This window comes from Purpureocillium lilacinum (genome assembly GCF_023168085.1).
Source record: "Purpureocillium lilacinum CBS 284.36 DNA, scaffold_6, whole genome shotgun sequence".
Taxonomy (NCBI): Eukaryota; Fungi; Ascomycota; class Sordariomycetes; order Hypocreales; family Ophiocordycipitaceae; genus Purpureocillium; species Purpureocillium lilacinum.
The window spans coordinates 1,123,089-1,140,200 of record NW_027072116.1 but is presented as its reverse complement, the minus strand read 5'-3'; the positions used below and the strand labels follow the sequence as shown (position 1 = coordinate 1,140,200).

General features: G+C 62.0%; 6 protein-coding genes across 6 annotated transcripts; 1 reads left to right on the top strand and 5 right to left on the bottom strand.

Moving 5' to 3' along the window:
- Positions 1 to 598: 598 nt before the first annotated feature.
- Positions 599 to 2,098, bottom strand: PLICBS_008256 (uncharacterized protein; the record flags this gene model as incomplete). The annotated part of the gene is made up of 3 exons (XM_018324243.2): positions 599 to 1,630; positions 1,708 to 1,919; positions 1,978 to 2,098. 3 exons carry the CDS (start codon positions 2,096 to 2,098, stop codon positions 599 to 601), a joined length of 1,365 nt encoding a protein of 454 aa, XP_018177422.1.
- A 2,690-nt stretch (positions 2,099 to 4,788) lies between these two features.
- PLICBS_008255 (uncharacterized protein) lies at positions 4,789 to 5,995 on the bottom strand (the record flags this gene model as incomplete). The annotated part of the gene is made up of 2 exons (XM_018324245.2): positions 4,789 to 5,394; positions 5,519 to 5,995. The coding sequence occupies 2 exons, from the start codon at positions 5,993 to 5,995 to the stop codon at positions 4,789 to 4,791; spliced, it is 1,083 nt and encodes a 360-aa protein (XP_018177424.2).
- Positions 5,996 to 6,786: 791 nt separating this feature from the next.
- Positions 6,787 to 7,791, bottom strand: PLICBS_008254 (required for respiratory growth protein 9 mitochondrial; the record flags this gene model as incomplete). The annotated part of the gene is made up of 1 exon (XM_018324246.2): positions 6,787 to 7,791. One exon carries the CDS (start codon positions 7,789 to 7,791, stop codon positions 6,787 to 6,789), a length of 1,005 nt encoding a protein of 334 aa, XP_018177425.2.
- Positions 7,792 to 8,809: 1,018 nt separating this feature from the next.
- PLICBS_008253 (uncharacterized protein) lies at positions 8,810 to 9,568 on the bottom strand (the record flags this gene model as incomplete). The annotated part of the gene is made up of 1 exon (XM_018324247.2): positions 8,810 to 9,568. One exon carries the CDS (start codon positions 9,566 to 9,568, stop codon positions 8,810 to 8,812), a length of 759 nt encoding a protein of 252 aa, XP_018177426.1.
- Positions 9,569 to 11,507: 1,939 nt separating this feature from the next.
- On the top strand, positions 11,508 to 12,753 carry PLICBS_008252 (uncharacterized protein; the record flags this gene model as incomplete). The annotated part of the gene is made up of 2 exons (XM_018324248.2): positions 11,508 to 11,790; positions 11,852 to 12,753. The coding sequence occupies 2 exons, from the start codon at positions 11,508 to 11,510 to the stop codon at positions 12,751 to 12,753; spliced, it is 1,185 nt and encodes a 394-aa protein (XP_018177427.2).
- Positions 12,754 to 15,121: 2,368 nt separating this feature from the next.
- Positions 15,122 to 16,651, bottom strand: PLICBS_008251 (uncharacterized protein; the record flags this gene model as incomplete). The annotated part of the gene is made up of 1 exon (XM_065601357.1): positions 15,122 to 16,651. The coding sequence occupies one exon, from the start codon at positions 16,649 to 16,651 to the stop codon at positions 15,122 to 15,124; it is 1,530 nt and encodes a 509-aa protein (XP_065457429.1).
- Between the last annotated feature and the right edge of the window lie 461 nt (positions 16,652 to 17,112).

The window sequence follows — 17,112 nt, the reverse complement described above, 5'->3', positions numbered from 1 at the left end:
GACTACCGTCTGCGCTATCTCCTCATGGGCGTCCTCGTCGTGCTCTTCGCGGGCGTCATGGTCCTCGGCATCGTATACACGTTTACTCGTGGCGGGCCTTGCACTGGTGAAGCATCGAAATGCCCCCAGACGACCCAACGAGGGAGTGTCGCAATGATTCGTGGCTCCGCGGCGGTGTAGAGAAAAAGATCGCTTCGTTTGGTTTCGCGGAGGTTGTTCTCCCCAAGAACCAGAAACTACGCCGACATCTGGCCAGATCAAGGTACGCCCTCAACACGTAACAATCACGGATGCATCAACATTCACATGCTTCGTCCGCAGGCTCATCAAAGGATATTCTTGTTCAGTGCTACTTGCCCTGGCGGCGTCAACGTAATTACAGTCGTTCTAAGTCTAAGCAAGTCATGCTCACGCTTTATACAATGCTCGTCTTATACATGTAGTAAACATATCGACATGCTTGCATAGCACATCAGCAGCCATCATCCCGTGACACGGCGGCCGATACCTGAGTGTACGCCGGAATATGTACCAAGAAGTTCAAAAGGTGAGTGCAGCGCTGACAATAACTGAATTGGGAAACCCCGTCTGCAACCGGCTACAGCAGGATTGCCAGAGACAGTACAAGACCTGCCAAGGTGGCGCCAATCAATGCCAGCGGTCTGTCGGACGAGTTCTCCTTGTCGGTCTTACCCTTCTCAGATCCGCCCGTCGCCTGGGCGCTGCTAGAGCTCTGACTGCCCGAGCCCGACTTGTCGCCAGACTTGCTGCCCGTCGTGGCCGTTGCGCTGGGGTCCGCCGTGGCGCTCGGGGACGACTCGAAAGCACCCGTCTTGGTCTCGCCCAGGGTAGGCAGCCTGACATTACCATTAACTTGCCACCAGCCGCCCGACGTGGACATGGGGCAGGCGCGCGTCGAGATGCTCTTGGTGTCGTAGTCGCCCTTGCTCACACCCGTCGGGTGGATACTAGCCCACTTGGTCTTGAGGTTGTTGAATTCCGGGTTCCTGGGCGTCGGTGTGCCCTTGCGGGTGAAGCCGTCGACAACATCGTCGGCCCTCTTGTTGCTCTTGGCCGGAGGCCCGTACTCGATGAGCCCATAGTTGTTCTGCTCCTGGATCCACTCGTAGACCATGGCGCCGCTCCAGTCGTTAACCATGAGCTTGCCAAAGACGGCGTCCTGGTCGTCGAACTTGCGAGGGCCGGGGACGTTGCAGCCCGTCTCCGAGAAGAAGATGGGGACGGGGAAGTTCTTGGCGTACTCCTGGAGCTTGTCGTAGGTGGACTGCTCGTAGGTGCTGGGGTCGCACCACGAGTACGAGTTGAGGGCAAAGAAGTCGATGATCTCGGACGAGTTGCCACCGCACGTCAGGTAGTTTTGGAGCATGGGACGCAGCTCCTGGATGTCGGCGGCCGAGTAGCCGACGGGGATCTTGCGGTAACCCTTGCGGTCACGATACGCCTTCATGTCCCGGGCGGCAGCCTTGAGGAAGGGGGCGACGGGTGAGTCCTGCCTCTTAGCAATGTTCTCATTGCCGACGAACAGGCCCAAGACATTGTCGTACTTTTGGAACGTATCCATGACCTCGGCGTACTTGTCGAACTGACTAGTGTTCCAGTAAAGCATCGTCTGCGTGGCGTCGGGTCGGGTCAGTCAGAGGCCTCATTCTGTGAGTGGCATGTTCAAGACACGAGGGGCAGCCATACCGGCTCAATGTACGTGTTAAAAGTATCCATGTCGAGCATGACATAGACGCCAGCCTCGTCAAACGCCTTCATGCAGCCGTCGTGGTCCTTGCCGGCGTCGACATGGTACACGCGAATCGCGTTGGCGCCGAGGTCCTTCATCAACTTGGCATCCAGCTTGCACTGGTTGGTGTCGATGAGAGGGTCATCGGGAACAAGCTGGTACGCAACACCTGCAGAGGTCAGCCACGGGCACAGCATAACAGTGAACCGCAGCAGGCCGTGTCCTACCTTTGATAAAGAATTGCGATCCGTCCTTGTTGAAGAACTTGTTGCCGTACGCCTCGATGGGGTCCAGGGCGGCGGCCGAGGCCGCCAGGCCAGAGAGAACGGCCAGCGTCGTTCGCAGCATGGCGGTTGTCTTACGGCGTCTCTCGGATGTGCTAGTAGCGAAGCAATTGGTGTCGGGCTGAGTCGTTTCTCAGCAAGGCGCAAGCCAAGAGTCCGTCCACCAGAAGCCCGTCCAGAGGTGGATCTTCTTCAGCAAGCAAGAAAAGTCCAAGGCCAAGATAGCGAGAAGCACAGCAAAGGCCGAGTCAGTCGCCACAAAAGGCCGCAAGAAAAAAACCGGTGCTCTCGCAACTAGGCGACGACGGGATCGAGACGAACGGGAGACACGGGGACGGTAAAGGAAAAGAAATGGAGAAGCGAGCGCGGGAGAAGGCGAGTCGGCCTTGGGGCACCACAAGGAGAGACAGACGAGACGGCGCACGGCAACGTCACCCCAAGACGCGCAAGTACAAAGTACGGTACGGACCACTCTTGAGTCTTGACGTGGTCGGGACGAAGAGGCAAGGCAGGCGCACGCGCGCGCGCATGGACGGGGGGACAATCTCGGTTCTTAACTGCCGCCGCAACGTACGATGTACGTCAGAGGGAAAATACGAGCAGTCAGAGCCCGGTGCGAGTGTGTCTTGCTCCCCGGGAACTGAACTGAACCGGAACATGGGCGAGGTGCAGCAGGCGCACCGCACCGCGCCGGGCAGAACGGGGGGGCCTGAGCCCGTACCCATGTCCATCGCCATCACACGCGGCGGGCGTGAGAACAGCGCAGGGCCAGTCCATCCTGCCCGGTTCCTCGTAACTGGACGGGCGCTAGGGAAAGTGCGAGACGCGCCAGGGCCGCCGGCGGGCAGGGCCCATCGCGATCGGGCAACTGCGAGTGAAGCAACGTGCCTGGGTGGTCATCCAGGGTGGTGGATTCGTCTGGTGGGGATCCCTGAGTGGGAAGTGGGCGACTGGATGGATGGAAAAGGTGGTGGGCAAGGTGGGCAAAGATGGCAGGATGGGATGGCATGCGGGCATGGCGCCTGCGGCAAGGCGGCCGAGAAGGGAAACCAGGTTTTTCGACGACGACGACAACGGACAAAAACCCTGCAGCCACGGGTGAGCGAGCGAGTGGACCAGGGGGCCGGCGATCCGCCGTTGGTTCGCTTGCCTGGCGAGCCTGGGTCTGTTCGTGGGGAACCTTGGAATCCAGCAGCGGCGGGCCCCAACAGACAGCAGCCTCCCCCCCGGAATTGCTCTTCGTCCCTCATCACCGGACATGACTTGACAGGCAAAAGACAGGATGGAGTGTTTTTGACAGCCAAAGGTGAGGAGGTCGAGTGGAGGCCCCCGCCCCTGTCGGCTGCCCATCCGCCCGCTGCAGGGCTCCAGTGGCCCCGTGGCCCCCATGCCCTGTCATCAGCGGGCCCCTCGAACCCCCCTGGTCCTGCGCTCTTGGCCTCCATGCTGTGCTGTGATGGCCTCGGGCGATTGGACCCCTTGTGGCCTTGCGCGCGTTGCTAATATCCTTTATCCTCTGCCCATACGGCCTAGGGCTGACTGGGGCCGAGACCCAGAAGCCAGAACTGTGTGGTGATGATATTACTCCGTACCTTTTGTAGCCTATTTCGTGGGTACGAGCCCAAAGTACGAGGGCCTCGCAGTAGCTTCCATTGCCCGCCTGGCCGGTCCCGAGCTTGATAACACCCCCGTTGGAAAGTCTCGGGCAAAGCCCAGTTCGGGTTGTTTCCAGAAGCTGTCCCGCGGCCTAACTAGCGGGGACCGAAACTCTCGCCAATCCTCCTCACCCCCATCCGCCGCCCGCCACCCCTGGGCGCTGCCGAGACAAGCTAGCAGGATGCACGAATTAATTGAAACGAGGACCCCGTATTCCAAAAAGGCCCGAGACAAGGGGACCGACTCTCTGCTTCTTTGATTGCCTGCCCTTCCCCCACGTTCATGACGACATGGAGAGCAGTGAGGCCGGGCAACGGGGTCGTCGTTGCTGGTACGTATTGCCCATTGAAGTGCTGTATGGCTGGATGGTGTGCCGTATGCGGTGCTTCCAGGTGATTTCATCTACGTGTACTTTGCACAACGCCAAAGTGCTGCGAGATGAAGCACAAACGGCGAGGCTTGCAGATTTGCGCCACCTGCACTTGATCTGGTTCGTCGTTGTCCGATGCTGCCGTGACGTTTCGCACGCTTCCCGAGCCGCTCATCGGGCACCCCTGCTGCTGCTGCTGCTGCTGCTGCTGCTGCTGCTGTGCACGGAGACGACGTCGGGAAGACGGGACGGCTCATGTAGGTAGGTAGGTACCTTACATGAAGCTGTGACGGCGCGCGCGCGTTCAGACAGTGCGGTGGCATACGGACGTGTTCCAAGGTTGCTTCTCAATGGCTAGGTGGGTGCCCTGGGCGACTGTGATGAGATGGATGAGTGCGCGGTTACGTGTTTCGCGTCGTCGCCGGAGCTGAAATGGTGCTCTGCCAACCGTGCTCCCGTCCATGACGCACCTCAAACATCGGGGCGACTCGGTGGTTAACAGAGCTGGCCTGTCCGTTTCCCTCGCTGGTGTGATCTGCGTAGGTGTGCAAGCGCATGCTCATTCATTGTTTAGATATACGACAACGCCATGCATCTATGCTCTCTCCCACCCTCCCCCTCGTCCAATCATACGCCCATCCATCACTATCCGCCTAGGTATTATACACAACTCCTCACCTCGCATCTAACGACGACGACGACGACGCCCGCACCGTCTCGTCTCTTCTTCAACTAGCCTTGCCATCCTCCCCGCCGGCGCCCCTCCTGCCGACAAACGTCCTCATCCCCCGATCAATGCCCGACAGCCTGCGCGCCAGCACCTGCACCCCCGCGGGCAACACGTTATACCAGTCGACCCAGCGCGCATACAGCGGCATGGCCGCCCACCCGCCCGTCCCCGCGTCCACGGCGGCGATGATGTCGCGCGCCACGTCGACGGGCTCCACGACGGGCGCCAGGAACGCGCTCGGCGTCTGCACCCCGTAGAAGAGCGGCGTGCTCACCTGCCCCGGCGTCACCAGCACGGTGCGGATCTCCGGGTGCGTCTCCCGCAGCTCCGCCGCCAGGGACCGGTGCAGCGCCGTGAGGCCCGCCTTGGCGGCCGCGTAGTCGGTCAGGCGCGCGGCGCCGAGGTGCCCGATGACGGAGGAGACGTTGACGATGGTGCCGCCGCGGCCGGAGCGGATCAGCGCGGGGAGGAACGCCTTGAGGCAGTAAAAGGGCCCGAGGAGGTTCGTGCCCAGGCTGGTGTCGATGTCGTCGAGGGTGAGGTTGAGGAACGACTTGCCCACCACGATGGCCGCGTTGTTGATGAGCACCGTCGGCGTGCCGAGCTGTATTTTCCGTTCGCGTTAGCACCCTTCGCTACCTCTTCCCGTGTACCACCATGAGAGAGAGAATGAGAGAGAGCGGCGCGGCTCGGGTATGGAGGGAGGAGGGAGGGAGGGTGACACTCACATCCTTTTCAATCTCGGCCGCGACCCGGGCGACCTGCGCCTTGTCGCTCACATCGCACTTGTAATACGTAACGCCCCTCGCCTCCCCATTCTCCATCTCATTGACGTCCAGCACCGCGACAGTCGCGCCGCGCATCCCGTACACCTCGGCGACGAGCATGCCCAGCCCGCTGGCGCCGCCTGTCACCACGATGACCTCCTCGCCGAGGTCGACCTCGCGCGGGGCGCCGTACGCGACGCGCCGGTTGACCGCCGCGGCCGCCCACCCGAGCGTCACGAGCGTCGCCCACGCGAAGGCGAAGAGCATGGGCGGCGCCTCCCACTTGACGGTGCGCGCGCGCAGGCACAGCGGGATGATCCAGCACACGAACGGGTGCAGCAGCGTCACGTAGAGGACCTTGAGGAAGAGGTCGACGGACAGCGGCGCGAACCACGAGTCGTGCTGCGGCGGGCGGGGGTAGTTCGGCGGCCGCGCCATGGTGGTGGTTGTGAGCAGGCAGGCAGGCAGGCAGTGAGGCTGTGGGTTTGATGCAGCGACGTAAAGCTGCTGGCTGGCTGGCTGGATGGCTGGCCGGCGGAGATGATGAGACGGTTCGCCCGGCAGGCTCTCGTTCGTGGCCGTGAGCGAAAGTGCGCGGAGAAGAGCTGCAAAGGGAGGAGAGAGAGAAGAGAGAAGGGATGAAGGAGAAGCTCCGCCGCCCTTTCTTCGTTGGAAAGCTGGTGAAGAAATGGTGGCGGTTTGGTCGAAACCCGCTGCTGCATGTGAAGGCGACCCCTGGTTTGACACCCCTGTCAGGCACCTCACACACACACAGTACACGCTCTTGGTGGGCCCCGCCAGTCGGTTTGAGCCGCAGGCACACCGGGCGGCGCGCGCGCGTGTCCACGACGCCATGGCGCCTGCGGCGATCTACAGCCGCCCGGCACTTCCCCGTTTCCATAGCCAAATACTACGTTTGTACCATCAGAGTGTTGAGTCGTAGCAGCCGGCTGTTTGTAAGCCATTTCATGCGTCTGGACTCGCATTGTAGAGTTTACGTTGTCTAGCATAGGTATTGAGGAGGGCCTACGACTACCATCCCTCCTACAATCTTCACGCACAAAGGAGTGCAGGGCCTCACATCTCAGAGCAAGTAGACGAGGTAGAACATCGCCAATATGCAGCAAGCTGGGTATTTTCGTATCCCAAATCAACACTCCGCGGAGAGTTCAATATACACCACGTCCCGTCTCATCGTACACACACGTCCGACACCAGCCAGCCCGCCGTCAAGGCCGCTGCTGCTGCGACTGCTGCCCCCCGCCGCTGCCGCTCCGTCCCCCCCTCCGCTCCCTATACCGCCTATCCTCCTCCTCCTCCCACCGCCTCTCCCTCTCCGCCGCCTGGCCCCTGCGCTCATGGTACGCGGGATCCCGCGCGACGCCCTCGCGGCGCCACCTGCGCGGCGGCTTGACCCCCAGCGCGGCCTTGTGCTCCCACACCTGCACGCCGCGCCGGAACCAGCGCTGCTGCCGCTCCTCCTCCTCCGCCGCCGACGGCTGCCACTTGCTCTTGAGGATGCGCCGGATCGCCTCGGCCGACACCTCGAACTTGTCCGCCAGCGCCTGCGTCGTGTACACGTCGGGGAACTGCGCGTTGAGCGCCCGGATGCCCGCCAGCGCGTCGGGCGAGAGGCGCTTGCGCGGCTTCCATCCGGAGGGGAACTTTTCTTTCAGTGCCGCCTTTTGCGTCTGCCACGCTTCGCGTTGGGGTTTGTTGGCGGCGGAGGGGTCGTCGTCGTGCGTGTTGTTGCGGGTTGGGGATGAGGAGGAGTCGGGTTGGGGCTTTCGCCCGCGCTTCGCCTTGGTCGGGGGCGCGGCTCCATCGGCCGGCCGCGCAGCAGATTCGTCAATGTCGAGTTTCGCGTCCTCGTTGCGTCTCCTCCGCCTCGGCTTGGACTGCGCCGGTGCTGACGATGCCTCCTGCTCCGAGGACGGTGGCTCAGCGCTCAGCCCCTCCTCCGTCTCCCGCGTCGTATTCGGCGGCTCGTGTGTCTTCGCCGCAGCTGCACCAGCGGCATCTTGCCTCAATCCCGACGAGGCATGGAACCCACGATCTCCCCGCAGCGGCGCAGCAGGCAGCGCACGGCGCAATGCCAGGCGAGCAGGCGCAACGGGTGCGAGGCCGGCGGCGGCACGTGTGACACGAAGGATCGGCGCCGCCTCGAGCCTGTGGACCTGCGCCAGGCCCTGGACAAAGGCCCTCCAGGGCGCGGTCCGGCACGCGCAGCTCATGGCCGACGTGTGCTGCACGCGCGTCGTCGTGTGTCGGATCGGTGGCGTGGTGATGGGCGGACGGCCCAGGAGGAGTGTGAGGCGAGGGTGGAAGGGAAAAAAACCTAAGCTGTCGTGGGCGGGCATGACGCCTGGAGGCGCAACGTGAAGGGGAAGGAAATTCAGGCCGACAGGGGTCCTCCAGTGGGTCCCGGAGCCGCCCCGGCGGAGAAACCTCTCCCGCGGTGGGCGGATCCTCCGCTGCTGAGCCGTACCTGTCTCGTACGCTTCGGATTGTCCCCCGTCTGATGCATCAATGCCGGGCGTCGCAGAGGCGCAAGCAGACATGCTAGGGCATTAGAATGACACCGCCAGGGTCCGCCATGGCCCATACGGCGCATGGCCAAATTTTGCGGATCATCACAGCCTGCCAAGTCATCGCGGGCTACGAGATGCTCCACCCTTTGTCTGAGCTTCGCACAGCCCGGCGTGGAGATGGCACGAGATGCCTTCCCGGCCCGCCCCGGGGCTTAGACCACTTGCGCCTCAACGACGTGTCCAGAGTACCCACGCGCCATCTGCCCATTCCCAGGGACGTCATGCGAGCAGGGCGACGCGACAAGGCAGCACGCAGATGCCAGCACGCGGACCTGTCGCCTGCCCGCGTTGCTTGATTCTCGAGGCCAAGGTTTAGACGCGACTTCGTTTCCTCAATGGCCGCCCACATGGCGCCACGGTACTGTATTCATATTGTACACTTCTAGACAAGTCTATCCGTGAAGACTGCTTTTCAATGACACTCGCCAGTAGCAAAAACCAGCATCCTCAGCTCGGAATTTGTACCAGAGTCAAGAGACTCGAAATCAGGCCGCGCGTGAACCATGCAATGTCCAGCCGAGCACGCGGCCACACCCAAAGCTGACGCCCAACTTCGCTTGTAGGAAAGTAAAACACCACCCGTACCGTAAACGCCGACCCTGCAAAAACAAATGCGCCGGTGCCGTAATCCCGCCACGTAAAGGCGAGGCTCAGCACTTACTTATGCTTGGTGCATCAGCTCGACGGGCGGCCGGGCTGTGTGCGCCATGATGGGGCGAGAGGCCTCGAGGGGGCTGATCTCCTCGGGCTTGTCCGTCATGTCCTCGACCACTACGGCGGGCAGATCGGGGCTGCAGCCGTTTTCCTCGGGGTGCCAGATGAGCGTGGAGCTGCGGCTCCTGCCCCGGCCGCCGAGCAGCGCACCATCGACGGGGCTCAGCGGGGACTCGACGGCGTCCCTGCGCTGGTGCAGCTTGGCCAGGGCATCGGCGAGGTCATCGGCGTGGACCATCTTGTTGGGTGCGTCCTCCAGCCGCATCTCCCATCCGTGGGGCGGGCTAGGCGGCGGCGAGATGAAGAAGAGCTTGCCGGCGTCGGGGAGGGCGAGGTGCTCGTCCTTGGCCTCGACGGAGGTCTGTTGGCCGTAGTAGACCTTCAGGCGCTCGCCGAGGACGGCCTCGCCGTCCCAGACTTGCCGGACGGCGATGGCGGCGTCGATGTCGAAGAAGGAGACGACGATGCGGCGGAACGACTTGAGCGGCGCAAAGGCGTGGATGGGCGCCGTCTTGGTGATGAGGTCGCGGATGCTTTGCAGGTTATCCGGCCGGAAGACGTCGGGGTTGGTGAGGTTCGTGAACAGCAGAGTGTTGGACGGCGGTGTCGGCTGGACCAGCGGCGGGAGGTTGGACAGGTCGAGCGTCAGGTTGGCCTTGCGAGAGGCCGACGACGAGGATCGTGACGGGCGCGGTGTGGGCTCCATGGCGTCGTTGGGTATGTGACTGTGCAGCGCGACGGTAGCGGCGGCTGTCGCGGGGAAGCGGACGGTGCGGTAGATATGCAGACGAGACGGTGAAGTCCGGTGTTGGAGTGCCTTGGTCTTGCGACAGATGCGGTGGCAAGTGGTGTCTCGTCGATGCCTCGGGGTTGCGTAGTGTCCGTTTCGCAAAGGCGACGATCGGTGCGGCGAGAGGCAAAGTGTGACAGTGTCTGGGGAATGCTGGAGAAGAATGGTGATGATTTCGACGAGTGAGGGGGCGAGGGCGGCGGGAGAGGCGGTTAATATGAGGAGGCGGAAGTCGGGAGTCGCAGGCGGTGTCGGGTCGGGGTCGAGTTCTGTCTGCGTGGGTGAGCGAGAGGCGGCGAGGCGAGGTGTGGCACGCGGACGACGACGGGTCTTGCGGGAGAGTGGGGTGGGGGGTGTCCGTCGCGGCGTGTGGCAGGTGGGCGGGCGGCAAAAGGTTTCGAGGATGCAAAGCCACGGGAGGAGGCGAATGTGCGGGCGGTGCTGGTGGTGCTGGGCGTGGTGGACGACGATGGAACCTGACTGATTTGACTCGACTACCTGACTTGGCGGCCGAGGGGGCTTGGGGGGGTTGGATGGCATGGGTTGGCAAGGGTTGGGTGCTGGCTCTCGGCGGCGACGGAGAAAAAAGAGTGGAGCGTCGAGAAGGTCACTGTTGCCCAGCCCCAAAGCGGCAGGTTCAACAATGGGCGCTGACATTAATAATTGGAGCGCTCGCCGTGGTTGGTTCTGGGGCCATTGAATACAGTGCTCCGTACGGCGCAGTCCAGCAGTACACAGTACGTATAGGCGTTATTACAGTAGGTGCCCGCCCGTCCAGTGGTCCTCCTCCAGCGCAAGCTCGTTGATACTGTAATTGAGATCCTTTCCGTTGTGGCAGTGAAGGAGGGTCCATGGTCTCAGCGTCGTCAAGCACTCGGCATCAGGCGACGATCAGGGGAGGGGGGGGAACACGGATCGACAAATTTCTCCTCGCGTCGGTCGACTGCGGCGTGGCTTTCTTGTCCAATTTTTTTGCGGGCTCTCTCCAGCTGCAGGTGACGAGAGACGAGACACGGATGGTTGTTGTGATGCGTGTTGTTGAGGTGGTGGCCCAACCGAACGGGGAACTGGAACCTTGCCAATGCGCCGGGCCCCAGAGGGCTGTGCTGGCTGATAGTGACCCAAGGTAGCAGACGGCACCGCAATGGAACACCACCTCACCTGGCCATCCATGCGCTAGGTGCTGCTGCAGCCACGCGCACTTGCCGCAACGAACGGTCCGTGACAGGGGGGCTTGGGGCTTTGCAGCGCTCCATCCCGAGTCGAGATGGGGATGGTCGCAGCGCCGCTCTCGCCACTTTAACGGTGCTGGCTCTCTCTGCGTTGCGTTTCATCAGCCACGTTCGGTGGGATTCCTCACGTCCATGCTTGATGCTGGGTGCCGTATGCCTATAGTAGAGAAGTATGTACTTCGTAATCGCCATTCACACAGCCGGTTCCTCCGTTTCCCGCACCGTCATGAACGGTCGAGCATCCGGTCAACGTTGCAGGTCAAACCGGTGTGGCTGGCTATGTGTCCGCCAACTCATCCATTCCCAGCACTTACACGTCGTCGACATACCCCACGACCGCGCCCACGGCCCGAGTGAGAGCCCTCACCGGTCTCGAACAGAGTTCCGACCAGACACCATCAGTAATTGGTAACAGCTGGTACAACTTCTAGAAAACGTGTCGTACAACCGACACCTGCCTGAGCATGCGACTCGTTTGTGCGAGGTTTGGGCCAGCGTGGCTGCCTCGGGCTGCTCCATCCGTCTCATGTGGTCCCGAGGATGTATATAGTCTGTGTTCGACCACGGAGCTGTGGAAGCCTCTTGGTCACTGCCTTCTTGTCTGTCCATGAGCGTCTGCGATAATGGCAGCTAGACATCTTGAGGGTATTGCCGCCCTCGGCGAGGCATTCCTCCTCGACCCTAGCGATCGCGCAGCCCGGCTCAAACTCTTGGACGCCGCCGACGCGCTCGCGATGGAGCTGTACACGCCATTTGAGCTTGTAGCGCGCATCACTTGGGGCGAGACATCCAGGACAGCGGCTCTACGAGTTGCCTTTGAGCTCGGCCTACTCAGGAATCTCGACAGTGAACCACAAACCAGTCAGCAGGTAGCTACAGGGACTGTAGCAGATCCCGTCTTGGTTGGTATGTACTCGAGTGCCATGTCCAAGATGCAAGGCTGCCGTTAACTTGAACCGCAACACAGCGCGGATCCTCAAACACCTGGCGGCGAATGGTATCGTCAAGGAAGTCGGCAAGGACGTGTACGTGAGCACGCGGTTTTCCAGGGCGATAGACGACCCGGCCGTCAGCGCGACCATGCGATATACGTCCATGGTCACGCTGCCTACGTTTCTCGCGCTTCCAGAGTTCCTGGACAAGACATACTACCAAACGCCAACCGACGAGAACAACAGCCCGGTGCAATTCGGCCTACGATCGAGAGAGACGTTCTTCGGCATGATGCGGGAGAACGCTCGCTTAGCCGAGGCCTTCAACGACTTTATGAAAGCATACGCCAGGTCGGTGCCATCTTGGACGGACGTATATCCCGTGCGGGAGCGCCTGGGGGGCGAGGAGATACGGCACTCCAGTCCGCTCCTCGTCGACGTGGGCGGCAACCTGGGCCACCAGCTCGTAGACTTGCACAACCGCTTCCCGGACCTGCGCGGCGAGCTCGTGCTGCAGGACCAAGCGCCCGTCATCGCCGCGGCCACCGCCTCGGGCGAGCTGTCTTCGCGCGTGACGGCGGTCGCGCACGACTTCTTCACGGCGCAGCCGGCGGCGTGCCGCGGCGCGCGGGCGTACTACATGCGCCTCATCCTGCACGACTGGCCGGACGCGCAGTGCGGCGCGATCCTGTCGCACCTGCGCGACGCCATGGCGCCGGGGTACTCGCGGGTGCTCATCAACGACGTGGTGCTGCGGGACGAGGGGGCGTCGTGGCGAGACACGAGCCTCGACTGGGTCATGATGGCCATGCTGGTGAGCCGCGAGCGGACGGAGAGCCAGTGGCGGGAGTTGCTCGCGGGCGTGGGGTTGAGGATGAGCGGCGTGTGGTACACGGAGGGAGAGAGCGTGATTGAGGCGGTCTTGGCCGCGGACTGATGGGGCATCGCTTGTACGACGCAACTTGCATGCTATGCTTACATTGTGTGCGTTCTCCTTACTTGGTACGACTGTGATGTGTCTTGAACTGTGGATTGGAATCGTCACGAGTCAATTCGAAGCAGATGTTGGCGATCAAAGGCAATATTCTCCGTGTAAGTAGTACCGTGTTTACCGTTTCGACCGGAGGCAATCATAATGCACCACCGGGGCGGTTGAGCCAGCCAAAAGCGGCGGCGCGGGCCCCAGGAACGACATGCGGCCTGCGTCCCGCATTGCATCCCATGCAGCTCATTCATTCATTCATTCATTCACCCGACACACACACGCACGCCCCCGCCGTGTAAGTCGGACACGGAGGGGAGACGGAAGAAACGACGGGCAACGACACACACACACAGAAAAGCGGAGTGAGATGGCGCCCAGATCCATCAATCAATCACAAGTTCACAACGTCTGGGGCCCTCCCCGCGTTTTTCGTCCCGACCGCCAGTGAGGCTATGCTGGCGGCTCCTCCTCTGGCGGGCAGCGTCGGACCCCATCCCCCTGGGCACGACAATATGGCGCCGCCCGGGGCCTTGGTTTCGATTGGCGATTTAATGGAGGGGCGGGCAGAGTTTTTGCGGTGCATGGCCGCCGCACTGGCCCTTTGGTGGCGGTAGCATGAGCGATATGGATGGAATCGGGGGCGGCGCAGACAACTGCAAAGATGCCAAGGAACTGTGCTTTGCTGTGCTGTGTTATACTACACCTCCTCGTAGAGGAGGCACGGGGATCGTGGCAGGACGGCCGGGGCGTGGAGACATCCACTGGGAATGACAAGTGAACGCCTGGAAAAGGCAGGCGGACAAACAGGCGTTGCACCCGGGTGCATCGGGTACTGTAGCCAACAACTGCAACACACACGCGCACCCCATCAGACTCCACGACCGAGGACTCGTCGATCGCGGCGGCAGGCCAGGCGAGGGCGTGCGGGATGGGCTCCGCCTCTTCCGCCGTCGCTGCTGCATTGTGGAAAGCTTATTACTACTACTACTTCCCGACTTGTCAGCTGTATTGCACCTATTGGTGCTTGGCTGGAACAACCAAAGTAACGTATTTCCCGGATACGTTTGTGCCTCCCCGAGACTGCAGACGCCGATCCCGAGTTTCACCGGTCCATATGGTAACAAGCCGGGGCAGCTTGCAGTCGAAGCGAGTGCTTAAATGAATCACCGCCACAGTTGGCATTTTTTCAGGATACGCGAGAGAACGCGCCAAAAGGCTCGGTTACTGTCGTGAGGATTCTGGGCCTAGTCGTCGTTGGCTCTGCCGATCAAAGCTTCTCGACTGCGCTTCTCACACGAGATGTCTGTCCGCGGTTCGCACCAATATGTGGTGGGTACCTAACTAACATGCTAACATGCCATAAATGCCAATCGAGCCTGAGCAACGCAACTGCGCGATCGCACCCCCCTCCTCCCCGACACGCGCATCCCTCCGGCCCTTTCCCTCCCTTCCTGCTCCTTCCATCACTTCAAGCTTTTTCTCCCCTCCTCTAAGCCTCGCCTCTCCGTCTTGGCATTCACAGCCCAGAAGAGACCCCGGAGGACGAGACTGTTGCGCAGCCCGGGGCATGGGAGAACAGACCACCCACCGGCGCCATCGCCGTCATCGCCCGCAACCTGCGCTTTTGCACAGCCCCCCTCCACCACCTCCCGACCTACAAGCTACATACATGTGCAGGTCGGAGGCCGTTGGCGTTTTTTTTTTCCCCTCCTCTTCTCGCCAAGACACACTGCCTGACGAATGGAGAGAGGGAGGGGGGGAAGCCCGTCGGGAGACCGGTCGGAACAAAGAAAAAGACTCGAGACACGATCGAAGGGAGGATGAGCCATGGCTGAGAGGAGGCCCTTTGCGCTGCGCCTCGCACCTGCCGGGTCGAAGAGGGGCAAGAGGTGAGGATTTCCCGTTTAGGCAAGTATCTCGTCTTAGTAGTTAGTCGCCAGCTCGGCGGCGTCGATGTCTTCACCGGAGCTGAGCTGAGCTGCCCCAACGTCATGCTCTGCGCAGCCTCACCCTCCGTCGCGAGGCGACTCGGCTTGGCGGGGCATAGAGTGCCGTGTTGACCGGCTTCACAGGAGGATTTGACATATTCGCAGCGCTCGGGTAGGTGTTGCATCACGTCATCTGACGTCTGGCTCGTGCTACGCCTCCATGCTTTACTTCCCTGAAGGCCCAGGTAATCTTACAGTCTCGTACTCGTACAGAGCCGCCGCTCCCCTCGTGTGATGTTATTGTACAGCTCCAGCTTTGGCTTCAGCTCCAGCTTCATCCGTGTGGCGCGCGGCCGCTGCGCCCCGTGATGGTCCCCAGCCGGCTTCCTTGCTCACCGCAGCTCGACGCCCAGCTCTCGCACCAGTGCCTGCCGGACAGCCTCGTGAAACTCGACGGCCTCGTCGTTGGTCAGCGTCCGCTCGAGGCTGCGGTACACGATGCGGTACGCCATGCTCTTGCGCCCCGTCTTGGGGTGCGTAAACTCGTCAATCACCCGCACGTCCTCGACCACGTCGCCCGCCACGCTGCGCACAATCTCCATGACGTCGTTCTCGTGGAAGGTGCCTCGCGTGTTGCCTCCGGCCGGCGACGTCGCCCGCAGCCAAAACGACACGTCTTTGGGGCACGGCGGGTACTTGGAAAACGGTACGAACCGCTTCAACGTGTCGAGCCGGTCCGAGACCCCCGTAAACTGCGACAGGAACCGCTCGTCGCGCGACCAGAACAGCCGAATGTCCGGGATCTTGAACAGCAGCATGGCGATGCGGTCGATGCCGATGCCAAACGCCCAGCCCAGCTGCGACGGCACTCCCGCGTTCTTGTACAGGTCCTGCTTGACCACGCCGCACCCCAGCACCTCGAGCCAGTCGCCCGCGTAGTACACCTCGAGCTCCCATGACGGGCTTGTAAAGGGAAAGTAGGCCTCGACCCAGCGCATCTGCAGCGGCTCGTCCACAAAAGTTGGGTCGTCCTTGAGCGCCGCCGCCTTGGCCCGCGAAAATATGTCCACCACCATGTTCTCAAGCGATCGCTTGAGGTGCTCGCCTATGGCCGTCGCCTCGGCGGCCGAGTGGCCCTCCTGCAGCGGGTTGCGCTCGTCGTGGAAGGGCGGGTTCGGGTCCTCCACCGTGACGTTATGCTTGGGCAGCGTTTCGAGGTCGCGCCGCACGGTGGCCGCCACGTCCCCGCCGGGCACCTTTTGGCGGTCCCACGACCTTGCTCCCTCCATCTGGTGGAAGACGGGGTAGTGGCTCCGGTCGATCTCGTCGCGGCGGTAGACGTCGGCCGAGATGAGGTAGCCATCGCTCTCGTTGGCGCGGAACGTGTCGGCCTGGTGGGCGCTCGTGTGCGTGCGCAAGAGGGTCGTGTCGTTGATGTAGTATGTGTCCGTCAGCGCCCGCCCCGGGTGGTTGGCGGGGAAGCCGAGCGAGTCGAAGTTTTGGTGCGTCGAGACGACGGGATTGTACTCGTTGTAGTACTTGTACGTGGGCTGCGGGAAGTGCGACTCGATGATCTGGCGCGTGATGTAGACGGGGTGGTCGCGCTGGAGGTGAAGCTTGCGCGACGTGGCGTCGAGGACGTTGGGCGGCACGTTGAACCAGTCGCGGTCCGTCTTGTAGGACTTGCCGCGGACGACGACGGACGGCGGCTTGTTCTGGCCCAGGGTCTTGGGCTGTGTCGACTCGGCTTCTGCATGCGCTTGCTGTGAGTATACAGGCGCGCCGGACCAGCACGGGGAGAACTGACGAGACGAGTATGGCCGAAGAAGACATGGGCCGGACCAAGCGAGACGGCGAGCGAGACGCGGAGCTCCGGCGCTCCGGCGCAAGAGCGCGTGCGTTGCGACGGACCGCAGCGACATTTTGACTGTGCCAATCGGGCTGCAATCACATCATTCGAGCTGCATGCGAGGGCGGACAACAGGCCGAGCGCGGTCGGCTGCGGGGGTTGCCTGGGAGAGCTGTCGGATGAGGTGGGTGATGGTGGTGGAATTTTGAGCGAGAGCAGAGCTCAATCGCGATGGACCCTGGATGGTTAGCGTGGCCCCGGGTCCCGGGCATTGGTGGCGGCCCGGGGCGAGCAGCTCAGGGCAGCTTGCAGCCCAGCTCCAGTGCTGTGTGAGACGCCCGATGGAGCTGGGCAACGGCGCCCGCGACAAAACGAATCACTACCCTGCAACCAAACACTTGTTGATTATTTGAGCGAATCTAATGTATGGCATTGGCCGTAGCTGAACATAATCACTTCATCGGCTCACCAGAAGACACAGGATCCATCACGCCCCTGAAACCCCACCATGCTGCTGCTCCATGCCGCATTAGG